Source organism: Cherax quadricarinatus, chromosome 16, assembly GCF_038502225.1.
Source record: "Cherax quadricarinatus isolate ZL_2023a chromosome 16, ASM3850222v1, whole genome shotgun sequence".
In the NCBI taxonomy this organism is placed as follows: Eukaryota; Metazoa; Arthropoda; class Malacostraca; order Decapoda; family Parastacidae; genus Cherax; species Cherax quadricarinatus.
In genome coordinates, this window is record NC_091307.1 from 48,573,159 (window position 1) to 48,597,087 (window position 23,929).

General features: G+C 45.1%; 1 protein-coding gene across 1 annotated transcript in view; it reads left to right on the top strand.

Moving 5' to 3' along the window:
• LOC128688810 (uncharacterized) overlaps positions 1–23,662 on the top strand; it is a 117,274-nt gene extending 93,612 nt beyond the window's left edge. The window contains exons 13-18 of the mRNA XM_070085673.1: positions 3,749–3,981; positions 4,283–4,467; positions 22,327–22,563; positions 22,831–23,009; positions 23,137–23,299; positions 23,534–23,662. Of these exons, the coding sequence (XP_069941774.1) occupies positions 3,749–3,981; positions 4,283–4,467; positions 22,327–22,563; positions 22,831–23,009; positions 23,137–23,299; positions 23,534–23,662 (1,126 nt within the window). The remainder of the gene's footprint in view (positions 1–3,748; positions 3,982–4,282; positions 4,468–22,326; positions 22,564–22,830; positions 23,010–23,136; positions 23,300–23,533) is intronic.
• Positions 23,663–23,929: the final 267 nt, after the last annotated feature.

Here is a 23,929-nt window from a genome sequence, read left to right on the forward strand (position 1 = left end):
TGCCAAATGCAAAGCCATGAAGATTGCGGAAGGGCACAGAAGACCTCAGACACAATATAGTTTAGATGGCCAAAGTCTGCAAACCTCACTCAAGGAAAAAGATCTGGGGGTGAGTATAACACCGAGCATATCTCCTGAGGCGCACATCAATCAGATAACTGCTGCCGCATACGGGCGCCTGGCAAACCTACGGATAGCGTTCCGATACCTCAGTAAGGATTCGTTCAAGACTCTGTATACCATTTACGTCAGGCCCATACTGGAGTATGTAGCACCAGTTTGGAATCCACACCTAGTCAAGCACGTCAAGAAATTAGAGAAAGTGCAAAGGTTTGCAACAAGACTAGTCCTAGAACTACGGGGATTGTCCTACGATGAAAGGTTGAGGGAAATCGGCCTGACAACACTGGAGGCCAGGAGGGTCAGGGGAGACATGATAACGACATCTAAAATACTGTGCGGAATAGACGAGGTGGACAAAGATGGGATGTTCCAGAGATGGGACACAGACACAAGAGGTCACAATTGGAAGTTGAAGACTCAGATGAATCAAAGGGATGTTAGGAAGTATTTCTTCAGTCATAGAGTAGTCAGGCCGTGGAATAGCCTAGAAAGTGACTTAGTGGAGGCGGGAGCCATACATAGTTTTAAGGTGAGGTATGATAAAGCTCATGGGGCAGGGAGAGAGAGGACCTAGTAGCAATCAGCGAAGAGACAGGGCCGGGAGCTTTGGCTCGACCCCTGCAACCGCAAATAGGTGAGGGAGTACACACGCACACACACACACACACACACACACACACAAACACACACACACACACACACACATACACACACACACACACACAGATGAATCACAGGGATGTTAGGAAGTATTTCTTCAGCCACAGAGTAGTCAGTAAGTGGAATATTTTGGGAAGCGATGTAGTGGAGGCAGGATCCATACATAGCTTTAAGCAGAGGTATGATAAAGCTCACGGCTCAGGGAGAGTGACCTAGTAGCGATCAGTGAAGAGTCGGGGCAAGGAGCTCGGACTCGACCCCCGCAACCTCAACTAGGTGAGTACAACTAGGTGAGTACACACACACACATTTCTTCAGTCACTGAGTAGTCAAGTCGTGGAATAGCCTAGAAAGTGAAGTAGTGGAGGCGGGAACCATATATAGTTTTAAGTCGAGGTATGATAAAGCTCATGGAGCAGGGAGAGAGAGGACCTAGTAGCAATCAGTGAAGAGGCGGGGCCAGGAGCTATGAATTGACCCCTGCAACCACAAATAGGTGAGTACAAATAGGTGAGTACACACACACACACACACACACACACACACACACACACACACACACGGACGCGCGCGCGCGCAGCGTTAAACTACAGACCAGTGTCACTGACTTGTATAGTATGTAAAGTTGTGGAAAAGATTATCAGGAGAAGAGTGGTGGAACACATTTATTTATTTATTTATTTAGAAATTTAGCATACAAACTGTGGTACAAAAAATACAGGTAAGAGCAGCATGCCAAAGCCACTTATATGCATAGCATTACGGGCTGGCTTAAAATTAACTTAAGATTAACTAAGCAATGATGAAATCAGCGATAAGACATTATTGTAAACAGATAACTATAAAATACAAATGAGTATTACAAAGACAGGTCCTATGGTTGCATGCATTGCATGCATAGAATGGAGTATTCTGTTAGGTAGTGTATTTAAAAAAAATAACAAAGTTAGGTTTAACATTTGTGTGATATAATGTGAGTAACATTTAGGATATACAATTTATATGGTTCAGTTATTCGGTATTTATTTGGTTTTGAGTGAGTAAGTGAACTTTGAGAAGAGACTTGAATTTATAAACAGGTAGTGTTTCTTTTATATTTAAAGGTAATGAATTCCAGATTTTAGGGCTCATACATGACAGTCAGCATGGCTTCAGAGATGGGAAATCCTGTCTCACAAATCTACTTGAGTTCTACAGTAAGGTAACAAGTAAAACAGGAGAGAGAGGGATGGGTAGACTGCATCTTTTTAGACTGCAAGACGGCTTTTGACACAGTACCACATAAGAGACTGGTGCAAAAATTAGAGGAGCAGGCAGGAATAACGGGGAAAGTACTGCAATGGATCAGGAATACCTGACAGGAAGGAAACAACGTGTGTTGGTGCGTGCTGAAGTGTCGGAGTGGGCGCATGTGTCGAGTGGGGTTCCACAAGGTTCAGTCCTAGGCCCGGTGCTGTTTCTTTGTATACGTGAATGACATGGTGGAAGGAATAGATTCAGAAGTGTCACTGTTCGCTGATGATGTGAAACTGATGAGGAGAATACAAGTGGGCGAGGATCAGTTAAGATTAGAAGGGGATCTGGACAGACTACAAGTATGGTCTGACAAATGACCCCTTGAGTTTAACCCCAGTAAGTATAAGGTCATGAAGATTGGGGAAGGACACAGAAGACCTCAGACTGAGTAGAGGTTAGGAAATCAAAAGCTGCAAGCGTTAATTAAAGAAAAGGATCTTGAGGTAAGCATTATAACGAACATGTCCCCTGAGGCACATATCAATCAAATAACTGCTGCAGCATATGGGAAATTGGCAAACCTGAGATTGGCGTTTAGACATCTGAGTAAGGAGTCATTCATGACATCGTACACCGTGTACGTAAGGCCTATACTGGAATATGCAGCGCCAGTATGGAACCCTCACTTAGTCAAACACGTCACGAAATTGGAGAAAGTGCAAAAATTTGCAACACGATTAGTCCCGGAACTGAGGGGCATGTAATATGAGGAGAGGTTAAGGAACTCAACCTGATGACACTAGAGGATAGGAGGGACAGAGGGGACATGATAACAACCTATAATATACTGAGAGGCATTGACAAGGTGGATAGGGATCGAATGTTTCAGAGAAGGGATACAGAAACAAGGGGACACAATTGGAAGCTGAAAACCCAGATGAGTCATAGGGATGTTAGAAAGTATTTCTTTAGTCTTAGAGTTGTCAGAAAGTGGAATAATCTGGAGAGTGAAATAGTGGAAGCAAGTTCCATAAATAACTTTAAGAAGAGGTATGATAAAGATCATGGAGCAGGGAGAGAGTGAATTAGTATCGACCAGTACAGAGGCGGGGCCAGGAGCTATGACTCGACCCTTGCAACCACATATAGTTGAGTACATATATGAGTACACACTGTTACGTCCTGTTAAAGACAGTCTCAGTAACCTTAGATCAAACAATTAATGATAATACTAGACAAGAGGACAACTGACAGGTATTTTAAAATAAGTAATGATCTTCCAATTACAGCAATATGAAGGAGACAGGAAAACGATACACTAGTTTATATGAAAAAAAAATTGTGAAAATCATATTGAGTAGATAAATAAATGACGGTACAAAGTCACTTAAAGAAAGTGAAAGTTTAGATTCCACGATGTTTCACTCACATGTTAGGTTGTTAACTAGGTCAGTTTCTGGATAAACTATATTTGACCAAATTACTTCTGCTTAATACGTATGTCTAGGCAAATAACCAAAATAATAAATACAAATCACTAAATCGTTATAATTCTGCTGAAATTATATCACAGAGTAAGTGATGATCAAAGTATTTTCTTCTGTGACTCATCTCTCACAGAACGAAAACAACTGTGTAAGAAAAATAATTATATTATGTTCTTAAACTGAAATATAATCTTTTACTGCTTTATATACTGAAAAATTACTGAATTCCATTTTCCTTCTAGCTTCAAGGTTTCTGAGTCGAAAGCATTTGGCGATGAAATGAATGGAAGCTTCACGGGTTTGATTGGCCATCTTCAGCGTGAAGAGGCGGATTTCTGCACTATAGTGACACCTACATCAGGACGACTTAAGGTGACTGACTTTGCAAGGGTCTATCCTGGCGATTTATTTGTTTTAGTTTCTTTGAAGCCTTCTGTGCTGCCCGAACACCTCGCCGTAGTCAGACCCTTCAGAAGTAAGTCTTACTGTTTTTCTCTCTTTTACTAACGTCAAGAGGAATACTTTGACGTTTCTTTGTTATAATCAATATATGAATCATAATAATCGTAGTTAGTCTAGGGAAAAGGACACTTTTTTCAGTTTCGACATTTATTAAAGGAAACGTTTTGCAATGACATTTAACGTTTCCTTTAATAAAAGTCTTCAACAGTATGTAAATGTATTTTCCCTTATAATGATAATATTTACTGTTAAAACAATCATTTTCAGACTGATCTTTCTGTCTCAATAGAACATTTGTTACTTGCCTCCTACAGGCGAGCTTTGGCTGGCACTGCTGGTAAGTGTGGTGGCGTGGGGCGTGGCGCTATGGATCCTGCAGAGAGCTTGGAGCTGGGCAGCTGGAGAGAGAAGCATCAATTTCATGGCTGCATTTCTTTATGGCTGGGGCGCACTCCTCAACACTCCGCCATCAGACCCCTCTATCAATAATGCAGGAAGAGTAAAAGCTGTTCTTATTCTTTCATTAATATCTGAGTTGATATAATAACACACACAAAACATGACAAGTGCCTGTGACAACAACAACAAGTAAAACACACACACACACACACACACACACACACGCACACACACACACACACACACAATGTGTGTCCAGTGCGACGAGTGTCACTGACGTTTATAGTATGCAAAGTTATTGAGAAGATTATCAGGAGGAGAGTGGTGGAGAACCCAGAGCTGAACAAGCTTTTAAACAACAACCAGCACTGAAGGAAATTCCTGTGTCACAATCCTACAGGAGTTTTGTGACGAGGTAACAGAAGTAAGATACAAGAGAGAGGGGTGAATAGATTACATTTTCTTGGACTGCAAGAAGGTCGTCGACACAGTTACTCACAAGAGATCAGTGCATAACTAAGAGAATCAGGCACGCATAACAGCAAGGGCACTGCAATTTATCAGCAAATATCTGGCAGGGAGGCAGTAACGAATCATGGAACATGACGAGGTGTCATAGTGGGAACCTGTGACGAACGGGGCTCCACAGTGGTAAGTTCTCGGACCAGTGCTATTTTTAGTATATGTGAATGATATGACGCAAGGGATAGTCTCAAAATTGTCCCTGTTTGCAGATGATGTCAAGATAATGAGGAGAATTAAATCGGATGTGGATCAGGCAGGACAGCAAAGAGACATGGACAGGATGCAAGCCTGGTCCAACAACTGGCTCCTAGAATTTAACCCTGTTCAAGACCCTGTACATTGTGTACGTTAGGCCTATATTGGAGTATGCAGCATCAGTTTGGAACCCACACCTAGCCAAACACGTTAGGAAACTAGAACAAAAAATGCATAGGATTGCAACAAGACTAGTAGCGGAGCTAAGGGGTATGTCCTATGAGGAGAGTTTAAGGGAATTCTACCTGATGACAGTGGAGGACAGGAGAGATAGGGGGGGATACGATAACGATATATAAAATACTGAGAGGAATAGACAAGATGGACAGAGACAGAATGTTCCAGAGATGGTGCACAGCAACAAGGGGGTCACAGTTTGAAGTTGAAGACTCAGATGAGTCAAAGGGATGTTAGGAAGTATTTCTTCAGTCATAGAGTTGTCAGGAAGTGGAATAGTCTAGCAAGTGATGTAGCGGAGGCAGGAACCTTACATAGCTTTAAGACGAGGTAATGATAAAGCTCACGGAGCAGGGCGAGAAAGGACCTAGTAGCGATCAGTGAAAGGGGGGAGCCAGGAGCTGAGTCTCGACCCCTGCAACCACTGTTAGGTGAGTACACACACACACACACACACACACACACACACACACACACACAAACACACACACACACACACACACACACACACACACACACACACACACACACGCAAACACACACGCATTTTCTTGGACTGCAAGAAGGCCTTCGACACAGTTCCTCACAAGAGATTAGTGCAGAAACAAGAGGATCAGGCGCGTATAACGGGAAGGGAACTGCAATGGATCAGAGAATACCTTAAAGGGAGGCAACAACGAGTCATAGGACGGGATGAGGTATCACAGTGGGCATCTGTGACGAGCGGGGTCCCACAGGGGTCTGTCCTAGGACCAGTGCTATTTTTGGTATATGTGAATGAAAAGATGGAAAGGATAGACTCAGAGGTGTCCCTGTTCGCAGATGATGTGAAGTTAATGAGGAGAATTAAATCAGATGAGGATCAGGCACGACTTCAAAGAGACCTGGACAGGCTGGACATTTTTTCCAGCAACTGGCTTCTCGAATTCAACCCTGCCAAACGCAAAGTCATGAAGATCATAGAAGGGCGAAGAGGACCGCATACAGAGAATAGGCTAGTTGGCCAAAGACTGGAAACATCGCTCAAGGAGAAAGTTCTTGGGGTGAACATAGCACCGAGCACGTCTCCGGAAGCACACATCAACCAGATAACTGCTGCAGCGTATGGGCTCCTGGCAAACCTGAGATTACAGTTCTGATACCTAAGCAAGGAATCTTTCAAGACATTGTCTACCGTGTACGTCAGGCCCATACTGGAGTATGCAGCACCAGTCTGGAACCCACACCTGATCAAGCACGTCAAGAAGTTAGAGAAAGTACAAAGGTTTGCAACAAGGCTAGTCCCAGAGCTCAAGGGAATGTCGTACGAGGAAGGGTCTGGAGTATGCAGCACCAGTTTGGAACACGCACCGGGTCAAACACGTTAAGAAATTAGATAAAGTGCTAAGGTCTGCCGACAAGGTTAGTTCCAGAGCTCAGGGGAATGTCCTGCGAAGAAAGGTTAAGGGAAATCGGCCTGACGACACTGGTGGACAGGAGGGTTAGGGGACACATGATTACGACAAGGTGGACAGAGAGATGTTCCAGAGAGGGGACACAGAAACTAGGGGTCACTCTTGGAAGTTGAAGACTCAGATGAGTCACAGGGATGTTAGGAAGTATTTCTTCAGTCATAAAGTAGTCAGGAAGTGGAATAGTCTAGCAAATGCGATAGTGGAGGCAGGAACCATACATAGGTTTTAGATGAGGTATGATAAAGCTCATGGAGCAGGGAGAGATAGGACCTAGTAGGGTTCAGTAAAGAAGCGGGGCCAGGAGCTGAGTCTCGACCCCTGCAACCACAATTAGGTGAGTACAATTAGGTCAGTACACACACACACACACACACACACACACACACGCACACACACACACACACATACACACACACACACATACACACAGGAGCTCGGACTCGACCCCCGCAACCTCAACTAGGTGAGTACAACTAGGTGAGTACACACACACACACACACACACACACACACACACACACACACACACACACAAACAAACTTTCACACACACAAACACACACACACACATACACACACACAAAGTAGCAGTATACAAAGTAGCAGTATACAAGTGATAAGTGTGGTAAATGAGGACTCAAAAGGGCAACGAGATAAGAATAGCGAAGAAGCCAGCGGCGGAAGGGCGAGGTGCACGAGTCATCGTACAGCAAGCATCGTACAGCGAGCATCGTACATCAGGCATCTGGATGGACGTCCCCTCTGACCAGTAACGTACAAATCACCTGTTTTGTGGTTGGCGGGGAGTCTGAGTGATAGAGCCGGCCCAGCGGTCACTGGTAACTCGATATCTAAACCCTGCTCCAGAGCGATTATCATACACACAACACCTAGCAGTAGTAGGAAGATAAACTTTGTAGGAGTAAGGATTAAGCAGGAGGATTAAGTCGTGGCTAATGGGACTACAGCCCTGACAACAGTTTCGAGAGATAATGGTCTAGGACACAAAGACAGTACAATCTGAGAAGCAAGTACTGGGTACACATGTAGTAACTAGGTGAAAGAATGACTTGTTAACACACGCTAGTATTATAATTATTAGAACTACTTTCAGTGTTAATGGTATCTCATTAGTATTACGGATACACAGAAGTGAATTGTATTTCTGGGACATATAAACAACTGACGTGCTCACACACACACACACGCGCGCACACACATACACACTCGGGGCCAGGAGATGGGTCTCGACCCCTGAAACCACAACTAGGTGAGTACACACAGCTGATCCTTGGAATTTGACCGTCTCCCCCACAGACCTCTTACCTTTCCCCTCCCTCGCGTTTCTCCCTCTCAATACCCTCTTTCCCTCCTTTCTCCCTCTCTCTTTCTCTCCCTCTCTCTCTCTTTCTCCCTCTCTCTACCCTTTCTCTCCCCCTCACATTTCTCTCTCTCCCCCTTGGTCTTATCCCTCACCCCCATACTCTCTCCTCTCTCTCCCTCTTTCTACCCTTTCTCTCTCCTCTCTCTCCCTCTTTCTACCCTTTCTCTCTCTCCCCCACACCCTCTCCCTCCTCTACACATGTAGTAAAAGGTAGTACATAACTGGGTGAAAGAATGACTTGTTAACACACGCTAGTATTATAATTAGAACTACTCTCAGTGTTAGTGGTATCTCATTAGTATTACGGATACACAGAAGTGAATTGTATTTCTGGGACATATAAACAACTGACGTGCTCACACACACACACACGCACGCACACACATACACACTCGGGGCCAGGAGCTGGGTCTCGACCCCGAAACCACAACTAGGTGAGTACACACAGCTGATCCTTGGAATTTGACTGCCTCCCCCACAGACCTCTTACCTTTTCCCTCCCTCGCGTTTCTCTCTCTCATAGCCTTCTTCCCTCCTTTCTCCCTCTCTCTCTCTTTCTCTCCCTCTCCCTCTCCCTCTCTTTCTCCCTCTCTCTACCTTTTCTCTCCCCCCTCACATTTCTCTCCCTCCCCCTTGGTCTTATCCCTCACCCCCATACTCTCTCCTCTCTCTCCCTCTTTCTACCCTTTCTCTCTCCTCTCTCTCCCTCTTTCTACCCTCTCTCTCTCTCCCCCACACCCTCTCCCTCCTCTAGCCTTCTGTCTGTGGTAATAAAAAGTAAAAAAAAAAAAAAAAAAAAAAATGGGTGGCCTTAGAGGACGGAAACCCAGAGATCTGGTGGACGAACCAGGGAGGAAAGACTGGGAGCTAGAGCTCCAAAAAAGGGAGGAAGAGTGGGGAAGGAAGATAGTAGAGCTTGGTAAGAAAATGGAGGAGCGGATAGCTGAAGAGTGCAGGAAGTGGGAAGTACAGGTCTTAGCAGCAGAAGCTAGGATACAGTGCTTAGAAGAGAAACTGCAAAGCCTGAAACAGATTAGAGAGACAAATGACAATTCAGGTGTGACATCAGGAAATTCAAAGTCAGGCACAGACAAGGGGATGGTAAGCAACAACGGAGACATGCCGAACATGAAGGCCCTATCAGACCCACGTGGGGCCAGGGAAAAGACGACGAGCACACTAAGATCAAACGACAGGTCCGAAGACAATGAAGGTATGCTATATGCAGAGATTCTAACAGCCAACTGCAGTAGCAAGGGACAGCTGGTCAGGAAAGACAGTCCACTGAGAATAGAAGTTTCAGATATGACAGGGACTGAAGGCAAGAACATGTCAATGGAAGGAAATAAAATGCCTCAGAGGACGCAGATGGAGACTCAGTGGGAGGAGGAAAGGGCGAGGTCAGTTTTTGTGTACGGGCTCCAAGAAGCCAAGGGGGCCAACTTTGAAGAAATAAAACAGGAGGAGAAAAAAATGATTGAAGGCATCATGAAAACAATAGGGGAGGGCAATATGACCCAGGTGACAAATTTTCAGAGAATTGGGTGGTTTGCGAGTGGAAGGATACGGCCTGTCAGAGTAACTTTCAAGGAAGAATCAGTTCGAACCAGGATTCTGCAAGAGAAAGCAAGACTGAGGGACAAAGAGGGGTACCAGAGAGTATACCTCGACCGCGACAGAACACAAGAAGAAAGGACTACACTGAAAGAGAGGGTACAGAGACGCAAGGAGGAACAAGAAGCAATGAAAATGAGCAGGACCCAGACACAGGAGGAAGGGCAAACACACCCCACAGAATCTCCCACCAAAAGACTCCACCCGCGACATTCCCAACGCAACTGAGCAACCTATACTACAACCCACTCACTGTTCCCTCTGCCACCAATCCCCATATCACAAACCTCACCCCAACAGCTGTCCATTATGGGCATTCTGACCCCACCCCCATCAACACAAACCCCACCTACACCACAGCCCCATATAGGCCCCCACCAAGGCTCTCGCTCCCCCAACCCCAATATTCTTGCATGACCACAATGATAAAAAAGAAACTAAAGGTTTGGTACACAAACGCGGATGGAATAATGAATAAACATGAGGAGTGGAATGAAAGAATCAGTGAAAAATCCCCAGACATCATAGCAGTCACAGAAACAAAACTCGCTGAGACAATAACAGACACAATCTTCCCAACAGGATATCAGATCCTGAGGAAAGATAGAAGGAGTAGAGGGGGAGGAGGGGTTGCACTGCTCATAAAACACCGATGGGGATTTGAGGAAATGGAAGGCATGGACATGATTGGAGAAAGAGACTACATTGTAGGTACAATTCAGTCCGGAGAACATAAAGTAGTCATTGGAGTGATGTATAACCCACCACAGAACTGTAGGAGGCCAAGAGAGGAGTACGAAGAAAACAACAGGGTGATGGTGGACACACTGGCTGAGGTGGCAAGAAGAGCTCACTCGAGCAGAGCAAAGTTACTGGTAATGGGCGATTTCAACCACAGGGAGATCGACTGGGAAAACCTGGAGCCACATGGGGGTCCCGAAACATGGAGAGCCAAGATGATGGATGTGGTACTTGGAAACCTCATGCATCAACATGTCAGGGACACAACCAGAGAGAGAGGGGAGGATGAGCCAGCAAGACTGGATCTTGTGTTCACCCTGAGCAGTTCAGACATTGAGGACATCACTTATGAGAGGCCCCTTGGAGCTAGCGATCATGTGGTTCTGAGTTTTGACTATATAGTAGAGTTACAAGTGGAGAAGGTAACAGGAACTGAAGGGGACAGGCCAAACTATAAAAGGGGGGACTACACAGGTATGAGAAACTTCCTGCAGGAGGTTCAGTGGGACAGAGAAATGGTAGGAAAATCAGTAAACGAGATGATGGAATATGTGGCAACAAAGTGCAAGGAGGCAGAGGAAAGTTTTGTTCCCTAGGGAAACGGAAATAATAGGAAGACCGAAACGAGTCCTTGGTTTACCCGAAGGTGTAGGGAGGCAAAAACTAAGTGCAACAGAGAATGGAAAAGGTACAGGAGGCATAGGACCCAGGAAAACAAGGAGATTAGTAGAAGAGCCAGAAACGAGTATGCACAGATAAGGAGGGAGGCCCAGCGACAGTATGAAAACGACATAGCATCGAAAGTCAAATCTGACCCGAAACTGCTGTATAGCCACATTAGGAGGAAGACAACAGTCAAGGACCAGGTGATAAGGCTGAGGAAAGAAGGTGGAGAACTCACAAGAAACGATCAAGAGGTATGTGAGGAGCTAAACAAGAGATTTAAGGAAGTATTTACAGTAGAGACAGGAAGGACTCTGGGGGGACAGACCAGACGGGGACACCAGCAAGGAATACACCAACAAGTGTTGGACGACATACATACAGATGAGGAGGAGGTGAAGAAACTGCTAAGGGACATCGATACCTCAAAGGCAATGGGACCAGACAACATCTCCCCGTGGGTCCTTAGAGAGGGAGCAGATATGTTGTGCATGCCACTTACCACAATCTTCAACACATCCCTGGAAACTGGGCAACTACCTGAGGTATGGAAGACGGCAAATGTAGTTCCCATTTTTAAAAAAGGAGACAGAAAAGAGGCACTAAACTATAGACCAGTGTCATTGACGTGTATAGTATGCAAAATTATGGAGAAGATTATCAGGAGGAGAGTGGTGGAGCACCTGGAACGGAACAGGAGTATAAATGCCAACCAGCACGGATTCACGGAAGGCAAATCCTGTGTCACAAACCTTCTGGAGTTTTATGATAAAATAACAGAAGTAAGACAAGAGAGAGAGGGGTGGGTTGATTGCATCTTCTTGGACTGCAAGAAGGCCTTTGACACAGTTCCTCACAAGAGATTAGTGCAGAAGCTAGAGCATTAGGCGCATATAACAGGAAGGGCACTGCAATGGATCAGAGAATACCTGACAGGGAGGCAACAACGAGTCATGGTACATAATGATGTATCACAGTGGGCACCTGTGATGAGCGGGGTCCCACAGGGGTCGGTCCTAGGACCAGTGCTATTTTTGGTATATGTGAACGACATGACGGAAGGGTTAGACTCAGAAGTGTCCCTGTTTGCAGATGATGTGAAGTTAATGAGGAGAATTAAATCTGATGAGGACCAGGCAGGACTTCAAAGAGACCTGGACAGACTGGACACCTGGTCCAGCAAATGGCTTCTCGAATTTAATCCTGCCAAATGCAAAGTCATGAAGATGGGGGAGGGGCACAGAAGACCACAGACAGAGTATAGGCTAGGTGGCCAAAGACTGCAAACCTCACTCAAGGAGAAAGATCTTGGGGTGAGTATAACACCGAGCATGTTTCCGGAAGCACACATCAATCAGATAACTGCTGCAGCATATGGGCGCCTGGCAAACCTGAGAACAGCATTCCGATACCTTAGTAAGGAATCATTCAAGACACTGTACACCGTGTATGTCAGGCCCATACTGGAGTATGCAGCACCTGTTTGGAACCCGCACTTGATAAAGCACGTCAAGAAACTAGAGAAAGTACAAAGGTTTGCGACAAGGTTAGTTCCGGAGCTAAGGGGAATGTCCTATGAGGAAAGATTAAGGGAAATCGGCCTGACCACACTGGAGGACAGGAGGGTCAGGGGAGACATGATAACGACATATAAAATACTGCATGGAATAGACAAGGTGGACAAAGACAGGATGTTCCAGGGAGGGGACACAGAAACAAGAGGCCACAATTGGAAGTTGAAGACACAAATGAGTCAGAGAGATAGTAGGAAGTATTTCTTCAGTCATAGAGTTGTAAGGCAGTGGAATAGCCTAGAAAATGACGTAGTGGAGGCAGGAACCATACACAGTTTTAAGACGAGGTTTGATAAAGCTCATGGAGCGGGGAGAGAGAGGGCCTAGTAGCAACCGGTGAAGAGGCGGGGCCAGGAGCTAGGACTCGACCCCTGCAACCACAAATAGGTGAGTGCACACACAATACGCACATACAACACACACACACACACACACACACACACACACACACACACACACACACACACACACACACACTCGTGGAGGAGTCACGCGGTTTGAGCTCGTGTTTTGGTGGTAATTTCTGACTGTGCCATAAGGAATAGAGTGTGGGATATAGGCGTGTGCACGCATGAGAGTGCATATAATCTCTTAAGCCCCGAAAAAAGGATATATAAGTGATCACAGAAAAGAAAACAAAGGAAATAGTGGCTGAGTGTTTAGTGGGGACCGTTGGAAGGGTGAACGGTTGTGTCAGGCCTAAATAGTGTTGCCATAATAACGCAGTGGGGTATTTGAAGAATAATTGCGACTCAAGACAAGGGAGAAAAGAGATATGTATAGATGTGTCAGTAAATACAGTGAGTGAGTGAAAAAATTAGAAAAGCTAGAGACTATAGTGCATACAGGAAGTTAGTGGAAAAATTACCGAGAAGCATTAAACTTCTTCAACTTCTGGGACAGGACAGACCCGCAACGTTACTCCACTGCCATCCGCAAGTAATATTCACCTAGTTTGAGTTGCATGGGGTCAATAGTACCTGTCTCTAGCTGGAATTGGGGGTCACTCTCCTCGAGCTATTAGAATTAGAATAAGCAGCATTTACTGGAATTTAAAAGGATTTAGAGGAAGCGGCATATAGGCGAAGCGTAGTGTATTTATTTTTGAACGTAATTTTAAACGCATAAGACAGTACAGTGGGAACCAAGAGATCGGGTACATATCTAGTACATACGTGGGAAATAAGGACTGTTTACATAAACATATGCACATACACTAAGTGAGAACAGCTCTGCTGTTAGGCACTTGAATAGCTGTAGCACACACACACACACACACACACACACACACACACACACACAGATTAAGGACAGAAGGTGGAGAACTCACAAGAAATGATCAGGAAGTATGTGAGGAGCTGAACAGGAGATTTAAGGAAGTTTTTACAGTAGAGACAGGAAGGGCTGTGGGAAGACAGCACAGAAGGGAACATCAAGAGGGAATATACCAACAAGTGTTGGATGACATACGAACAACTGAGGAGGAGGTGAAGAAGCTCTTAAGTGACCTTGACACCTCAAAGGCGATGGGACCGGACAACATCTCCCCATGGGTCCTTAGAGAAGGAGCAGAGATGCTGTGCGTGCCTCTAACCACAATCTTCAACACATCCCTTGAAACTGGGCAACTACCTGAGAAATGGAAGACAGCTAATGTAGTCCTCATATTTAAGAAAGGAAACAGAAACGAGGCACTAAACTACAGACCTGTGTCTCTGACATGTATTGTGCGCAAATTCATGGAGAAGATTATCAGGAGGAGAGTGGTCGAACACCTGGAAAGGAACAAGATTATAAATGAAAACCAGCATGGGTTCATGGAAGGCAAATCTTGTATCACAAACCTCCTGGAGTTTTATGACAAGGTAACAGAAGTAAGACACGAGAGATAGGGGTGGGTAGATTGCATTTTCCTAGACTGCAGGAAGGCTTTTGACACAGTTCCCCACAAGAGATTAGTGCAGAAGCTGGAGGATCAGGCTCATGTAAAAGGGAGGGCACAGCAATGGATAAGGGAATACCTGACAGGGAGGCAGCAACGAGTCATGGTACGTGAAGAGGTATCACAGTGGGCGCCTGTTACGAGCGGGGTCCCACAGGGGTCAGTTTTAGGACCAGTGCTATTTTTGATATATGTGAACGACATGATCGAAGGAATAGACTCTGAAGTGTCCCTGTTCGCAGATGATGTGAAGTTGATGAGAAGAATTAAATCGGACGAGGATGAGGCAGGACTGCAAAGAGACCTGGACAGGCTGGACATGTGGTCCAGTAACCGGCTTCTCGAATTCAATCCAGCCAAATGCAAAGTCATGAAGATTGGGGAGGGGCAAAGAAGACTGCAGACAGAGTATAGGCTAGGTGGACAAAGACTACAGACCTCATTCAGGGAGAAAGACCTTCGGGTGACCATAACACCGAGCACATCACCGGAGGCACACATCAACCAAATAACCGCTGCAGCAAACGGGTGCCTGGCAAACCTGAGAATAGCGTTCCCATACCTTAATAAGGAATCGTTCAAGACACTGTACACTGTGTATGTTAGGCCCATACTGGAGTATGCAGCACCAGTCTGGAACCCACACCTGGTCAAGCACGTCAAGAAGTTAGAGAAAGTACAAAGGTTTGCGACAAGGCTAGTCCCAGAGCTCAAGGGAATATCGTACGAGGAAAGGTTAAGGGAAATCGCACTGACGACACTGGAGGACAGAAGGGTCAGTGGAGACATGATAACGACATACAAGATACTGCGGGGAATAGACAAGGTGGACAGAGATAGGATGTTCCAGAGAGGGGACACAGGGACAAGGGGCCACAACTGGAAGCTGAAGACTCAGACGAGTCACAGGGACGTTAGGAAGTATTTCTTCAGTCATAGAGTTGTCAGCAAGTGGAATAGCCTAGCAAGTGAAGTAGTGGAGGCAGGAACCATACATAGTTTTAAGAAGAGGTATGACAAAGCTCAGGAAGCAGAGAGAGGACCCAGTAGCGATCAGTGAAGAGGCGGGGCCAGGAGCTGAGTCTCGACCCCTGCAACCAAAATTAGGTGAGTACAATTAGGTGAGTACATATGCACACATACACACACACACACACACACATACACACACACACACACACACACACACACACACACACACACTCACACACACACACACACACACACTTACACACACACACACACACACACACACATACAGACACACTCACACATATACATGATTTCACACCTTCCTGTGAAGTGACCCTATAACCCTTCCTTTCCCCCCATCTCTCTCCCTCTCCTCTCCTCTCTCTCTCTCTCTCTCTCTCTCTCTCTCTCTCTCTCTCTCTCTCTCTCTCTCTCTCTCTCTCTCTCTCTCTCTCTCTCTCTCTCTCTCTCTCTCTCTCTCTCTCTCTCTCTCTCCCCCTTTCATCCTCTCTCTCTTCCTCTCTCTCTTCCTCTCTCTTTTCCTCTCACTCTTTCTCTCTCTCTCTTTCTCTCTCTCTCCCTCTCCCTCTTCCTCTCTTCCTCTCTTTCTCTCTCTCTTCCTCTTTTTTTTTTCTCTCTCTTCCCTTGTCACTCCCCCTCTCTCTTACCTTTTCCCTCTCTCTCACTTTCTCCCCCTTTTTCCCTTCTTTTCCTCTCCTTCTAGGCTCCCCTTCTCTCTCTTTCTCCCTCTCTCGCACTCTCTCCCCCTTTTTCTTTTTCTCTTTCTCTCTCTCTTTCATTAAAAAAAATGGTTGGGACTCGCAGGAATTAGAGATCAGATGACAATGGTACTGGTAGGAAGGAATGGATGGAGGAACAGTGGAAAAGGATAGAGCAAAAATGGGAGAGAAAATTAGGAGAGCTTTCTGAAAAAATGGAGAAAGAGCTCTCTGTGAAATGGGAAAAGAGGTTGGAGAAGGAGAAGAAGAATTGGGAGGCACAAGTCGAAACTGCAGTAGCCAGGGTAAAGGTCCTAGAATTTGAGGTAAACAGGCTGAAGCAAGTCTCAGGGGTAGTGACCAGAGAAGACACACCATAAGAAGCTGAGAGGCTGAACAGGAAGGAAGGAAATATGAATTATGCTAAGGTCATATCAGCCTGCAAAGAAGGGCCAGAGAGTGGAAGGGAAGAGCAGATGGGTGCAGAAGGAGAGGGAGATAGGTCGAATGCTGAGGCACAACCATGCTACCAAGAGCCACTGGAAAAATCAAGGGAGAAAATGACCACATACAGACAGGAACCAGAGTCACAGAGGGAGAGGCAATGTGAGGAGGAAAGGGCAAAAACAGTGATTATCCATGGGCTTCGGGAGAGAGAGGAAAGGACACACACTGAAAGACGGCAGGAAGAAAGAAAGGAGATTGAGAAAATCATCACGGAAATAGGGGGAGAAGACATGGATGAGATCGTAAATTTTCAGAGAATACGGGGGTACTTGAAGGGGAGAAACCGACCGATCAAGCTGATTCTCAGGACAGAAACAGTGTGGAACAGGATCCTCCAAGAGAAACCACGGTTGAAAAGCTCGGAAGAGTACAAGAAGGTGTTCCTAGACAGAGACAGAACACAAACAGAGAGACAGCAGCTGAGGTGAGGAAGAGGACAAAAAAGCGAAAGGAGCTAGGAAAGGAGACAAGGATGGAACCAGCAGAGGTCAGTCAGAGCAGAACAGAGCAGCAAGGGCAAGCACACACACAACTATCCTCAGAACCCCACAACCTATCACACCATCCCAACAAACAATACAATCCATACCCACAGCTTCCACCCAACCCCCAACCATAGAATCCCACAGTATGCTACCAGGTCTCCCACCCCCACAGGCCCCCCAAAGCACAGTGTTGGAAAGGAAACTGAAGGTATGGTACACAAACGCTGATGGAATAACAAACAAGTGGGAGGAGTGGCACGAAAGAGTCAAAGAGGCATCACCAGACATCATAGCGCTCACAGAAACCAAGCTCACAGGTATGATAACAGATGCCATCTTTCCAGCGGGATACCAGATCCTGAGAAAAGACAGAAGGAACAGGGGGGGTGGAGGAGTGGCATTGCTGATCAAACACCGATGGAATTTTGATGAGCTGGAGAGAGGAGACAGCGGAGAAGAAAGTGATTACATAGCAGGAACGCTTCACTCTGGTGGTCCCAAGGTGATAATTGCAGTGATGTATAACCCACCACAGAACAGCAGGAGGCCAAGGCAAGAGTATGACGAGAGCAATAGAGCGATGGTTGACACACTGGTTGCAGTGGCCAGAAGAGCTCATGCATGCAGGGCAAAGCTCCTGATCATGGGCGACTTTAACCACAAGGAGATCGAATGGGAGAACTTGGAGCCACATGGGGCCCAAGATACATGGAGGGCTAAGATGATGGAGGTGGTACTGGAAAACTTCGTGTACTAACACGTAAAGGACACTACAAGAGAGAGAGGAGAGGATGAACCAGCAAGACTGGACTTGGTATTCACCTTGAGTAGTGCAGATATTGAGGACATCACATATGAAAGACCCCTTGGGGCCAGCGATCATGTGGTTTTGAGCTTTGAATACAGAGTAGAGCTACAAGTGGAGGGGGAAGCAGGAAGGCCAGGACAAATGAAACCAAAATACAGGAAAGGGGACTACACAGGAATGAGGAACTTCCTGAATGAGGTTCAGTGGGACAGATAACTGGCAGGGAAGCCAGTTAATGAGATGATGGAATATGTAGCAACAATGTGCAAGGAGGCTGAGGAGAGGTTTGTACCCAAGGGTAACAGGAATAATGAAAAAGCCAAGATGAGCCCATGGTTCACCCAAAGGTGCAAGGAGGCAAAAACCAAGTGTGCTAGGGAATGGAAGAAATATAGAAGGCAAAGGACCCAGGAGATTAAGGAGAGCAGTCGTAGAGCCAGAAACGAATATGCACAGATAAGAAGGGAGGCCCAACGTCAATATGAAAACGACATAGCAGCAAAAGCCAAATCTGACCCGAAGCTCTTATTCAGCCACATCAGGAAGAAAACAACCGTCAAGGACCAGGTAATCAGGCTAAGGAAGGATGGAGGAGAGACAACAAGAAATGACCGTGAAGTATGTGAGGAACTCAACAAGAGATTCAAAGAAGTGTTCACAGAGGAGACAGAAGGGGCTCCAGAAAGACGGAGAGGTGGGGTACACCACCATGTGCTGGACACAGTACACACAACCGAGGAAGAAGTGAAGAGGCTTCTGAGTGAGCTAGATACCTCAAAGGCAATGGGGCCAGATAACATCTCTCCATGGGTCCTGAGAGAGGGAGCAGAGGCGCTATGTGTACCCCTAACAACAATATTCAATACATCTATCGAAACAGGGAGATTGCCTGAGGCATGGAAGACAGAAAATGTGGTCCCAATCTTTAAAAAAGGAGACGGACATGAAGCACTAAACTACAGACCAATGTCACTGACATGTATAGCATGGAAAATCATGGAAACGATTGTCAGGAGAAGAATGGTGGAACATCTAGAAAGGAATGATCTCATCACCAGCAGCCAACATGGTTTCAGAGACGGGAAATCCTGTGTCACAAACCTACTGGAGTTCTATGATATGGTGACAGCACTAAGACAAGAGAGAGAGGGGTGGGTGGATTGCATTTTCTTGGACTGCAAGAAGGCTTTTGACACAGTACCACACAAGAGATTAGTGCAAAAACTCGAGGACCAAGCAGGGATAACAGGGAAGGCACTGCAATGGATCAGGGAATACTTGTCAGGAAGACAGCAGCGAGTAATGGTACGTGGCGAGGTGTCAGAGTGGGCACCTGTGACCAGCGGGGTCCCACAGGGGTCAGTCCTAGGACCAGTGCTGTTTCTGGTATTTGTGAACGACATGACGGAAGGAATAATCTCCGAGGTGTCCCTGTTTGCAGATGACGTGAAGTTGATGAGAAGAGTTCATTCGATCGAAGACCAGGCATAAATACAAAGGGATCTGGACAGGCTGCAGACCTGGTTCAGCAACTGGCTCCTGGAGTTCAATCCAACCAAGTGCAAAGTCATGAGGATTGGGGAAGGGCAAAGAAGACCGCAGACGGAGTACAGTCTAGGGGTCCAGAGACTAGAAACCTCACTCAAGGAAAAAGATCTTGGGGTGAGTATAACACCAGGCACATCTCCTGAAGCGCACATCAACCAAATAACTGCTGCAGCATATGGGCGCCTGTCAAACCTCAGAACAGCATTCCGACATCTTAATAAGGAATCGTTCAGGACCCTGTTCACCGTGTACGTTAGGCCCATATTGGAGTATGCGGCACCAGTTTGGAACCCACACCTAGCCAAGCATGTAAAGAAACTAGAGAAACTGCAAAGGTTTGCAACAAGAATAGTCCCAGAGCTAAGAGGTATGTCCTATGAGGAGAGGTTAAGGGAAATCAACCTGACGACACTGGAGGACAGGAGAGATAGGGGGAACATGATAACGACTTACAAAATACTGAGAGGAATTGACAAGGTGGACAAAGACAAGATGTTCCAGAGACTGAACACAGGAACAAGGGGGCACAGTTGGAAGCTGAAGACACAGATGAATCACAGGGATGTTAGGAAGTATTTCTTCAGCCACAGAGTAGTCAGGAAGTGGAATAGTTTGAGAAGCGATGAAGTGGAGGCAGGATCCATACATAGCTTTAAGCAGAGGTACGATAAAGCTCATGGTTCAGGGAGAGTGACCTAGTAGCGACCAGTGAAGAGACGGGGCCAGGAGCTTGGACTCGACCCCTGCAACCTCAACTAGGTGAGTACACACACACACACACACACACACACACACACACACACACACACACACACACAGGCAGGACTTCAAAGAGACCTGGACAGACTGGACACCTGGTCCAGCAAATGGCTTCTCGAATTTAATCCTGCCAAATGCAAAGTCATGAAGATAGGGGAAGGGCACAGAAGACCACAGACAGAGTATAGGCTAGGTGGCCAAAGACTGCAAACCTCACTCAAGGAGAAAGATCTTGGGGTGAGTATAACACCGAGCATGTCTCCGGAAGCACACATCAATCAGATAACTGCTGCAGCATATGGGCGCCTGGCAAACCTCAGAAAAGCATTCCGATACCTTAGTAAGGAATCATTCAAGACACTGTACACCGTGTATGTCAGGCCCATACTGGAGTATGCAGCACCTGTTTGGAACCCGCACTTGATAAAGCACGTCAAGAAACTAGAGAAAGTACAAAGGTTTGCAACAAGGTTAGTTCCAGAGCTAAGGGGAATGTCCTATGAAGAAAGATTAAGGGAAATCGGCCTGACCACACTGGAGGACAGGAGGGTCAGGGGAGACATGATAACGACATATAAAATACTGCGTGGAATAGACAAGGTGGACAAGGACAGGATGTTCCAGGGAGGGGACACAGAAACAAGAGGCCACAATTGGAAGTTGAAGACACAAATGAGTCAGAGAGATAGTAAGAAGTATTTCTTCAGTCATAGAGTTGTAAGGCAGTGGAATAGCCTAGAAAATGACGTAGTGGAGGCAGGAACCATACACAGTTTTAAGACGAGGTTTGATAAAGCTCATGGAGCGGGGAGAGGGAGGGCCTAGTAGCAACCGGTGAAGAGGCGGGGCCAGGAGCTAAGACTCGACCCTTGCAACCACAAATAGGTGAGTACAAATAGGTGAGTACATACACACGGAGAGAGAACTATGGTTACAATTTGATAATGATAAACATTACCCAAATTTGCAAAATTAATTCTAGGATTTCTTGAATGTATCCGATAGCTTTCAAACCTCTTTGCATCTTTGGTTCTAACATTTACAAAAAGGGATTTAATAACTTATAAGAGCCGAGAGTAAAAACCAAGAATGTAGGACAGCATTTCCTAATTTTACATGTAATACGGTCCGCGATGTCTTTAAGGAGGACGTCGCAGACCGTATTATTGAGATCAACTAAATCAGGATTATATATGATGTATGTTGTGTAATCTGCAAACATGACTGTTTTAAGTTCCTGGAACGCATTTTGTAGGTCACTTATATAAATGAGAAATAATAGTAGGTCATGGACGCTACCCTGTGGCACATCTATGTTGATTGTTTTGGGTAAATGAGTTTCATGCTGCCGTCTGTCTGTAAGGTAAGACTTATGAAAATAAGATCATGATTTCTCATACCATTGTGTACTAGTTCAAGCAGCAATATATTGTAAACTACATGTCAAAAGCTCTTCTTAGATCAATGAGGAGGCCCAATGGATGTTCATTATTTCCTAGAGCTAAATAGAATTAGTCTAGCGTCTTAGTATAGCATCAATTTGGCCTGAAGTGTATAGTGATAAATACCAGGATTCGTTTACATTTTTTTAAGATTAGTTCCTCTGGTTATGAAGAAGAAAAAGAAGAAGAGAGAGAGTAAGAGAAGTGGGAATGAATCCGTAACCTAACCTTGTAAAACCTTTGTGTAAAAAAAAAAAAAAATAAAATATAGAAAACTAATGAAATTCTCTCTTTTCTTAAGAAATGGTGAGGAATACACTTTACCAACCATAAATCTGTTAACGTACAATTAAAAAAAAATCTGAAAATTAATACTAGCTGTTGACACAGGTGCTGGTAGGAGTGTGGCTGTTATTTTGTTTGGTCATCAGTACTGGGTTTCAGTCTTCCCTGATTGCCCACTTGACTGTTCAGGACAAGTCTTCAACGATGGACAGCTTTCAGGATATGGTGAGAGAGGGCAACTGGAGATGGGGTAGTGAACCCTGGTTCTATAGTGGATCAGTGTTTGAGTATTTTTCAAAACATACAGACCCTGTGATGAAACAAATACATAAAGAAATGGAGGTAAGTTTCAAAACATTCCTTAATAATTACTGACATAATAATAATTGCTTGGATAATTCAAACTTCTGTGAGATATCTAGCATGTTAAAGGTTTTCATAGCGCATTGGTAATAATTGTTTGTGAAATAAACAGAAGCAGATGCTGCAGCAAAATCTCGCTTTGTTCTGTATGTGATAAGATCTTTGTGGAAATTCATTTATTTTCATACTACAGAAACGTGGCTATTGATTTTTCTTTTATATTCGCTACAAATACAACAACCGCAGGTGCTAACTTTGAAAGAAGCTCTGAAAAAGGTGCTAGCAGGGAGATATTCCATCATTGCCGTCAAAAACTACATAACCGTCATAGTTATGTCTTGGTACACAGACGCAGGCGGACAGACACCCGTCTACATCTCTAACAAGGGAGTGAATATTATAGCTTGCTTCGGATGGGCGTACAGGTAACAATTAATGCAACTCTTATTAAGTCATCTACAATACGCAAAAACATCTATTTAAGAAAACATTGGGCAACTTATGTGGTTCATGACGCAAAATCGGTTTAATGGCGAATCTTTAATTTTTCAGAAAAGGTTCGCCATTCAAAGAGCGATTTATACAGCTAATATCTCGCTTAGAAGATGCTGGCATCATAAAATACTGGACTGATGATGTGATAGAGAAACGAGTGAAGGAAAATAGGAAAACTTCTGCGCTAGATTCTCACCCAGTTTTACAAACCATAAAAGAGGTAAACATCACTTACACATTCTCGACTTATTTAAGTGACATAAATATAACCCTTCACTTTGTAACGCCACTTATAACATAAGTAATAATATATTTGCATCATTTCTATTACAAACGTTTGAATAATTTTATTTCAATATGTCTGACAACAGTCAACTAATTTGACTTTCCGTTCACATCACCATATTCATAATCATAAAAAATGGCTAAAAATTAACTGGAGGTTTTCCAAAAGGAAAATAATCAAGTGGTTCTTGGAATCGATCATCTTCAAGGAGCTTTTTACCTGCTGTTTGTGGGATCTGTCATCGCTCTTCTCACCTTACTGCTGGAGAAACTCACCCATACCTTCTTCTTGCCTTAGTAACGTCCTGCCGGACATCACTAGACCAGAGCCGAGGATGGATGGTACTCAACTTCAGCATCACCTTCCTCACTCACCGTGACTTCTCATTTTAGCACCGCTAATTATTTCACTATATAGATGGATGAAATGGAATGACTAGGTCGTATAAATCTGCTGTGGATGGAAGGCGGGGTAGGGGTTGGAGGGAGAGGCGTTAGGAGGCTTTGTTTGCGAGGGGCTTATACTTCCAGCAAACGTGTTTGTGTTAGATAGGATCAAGTGAAG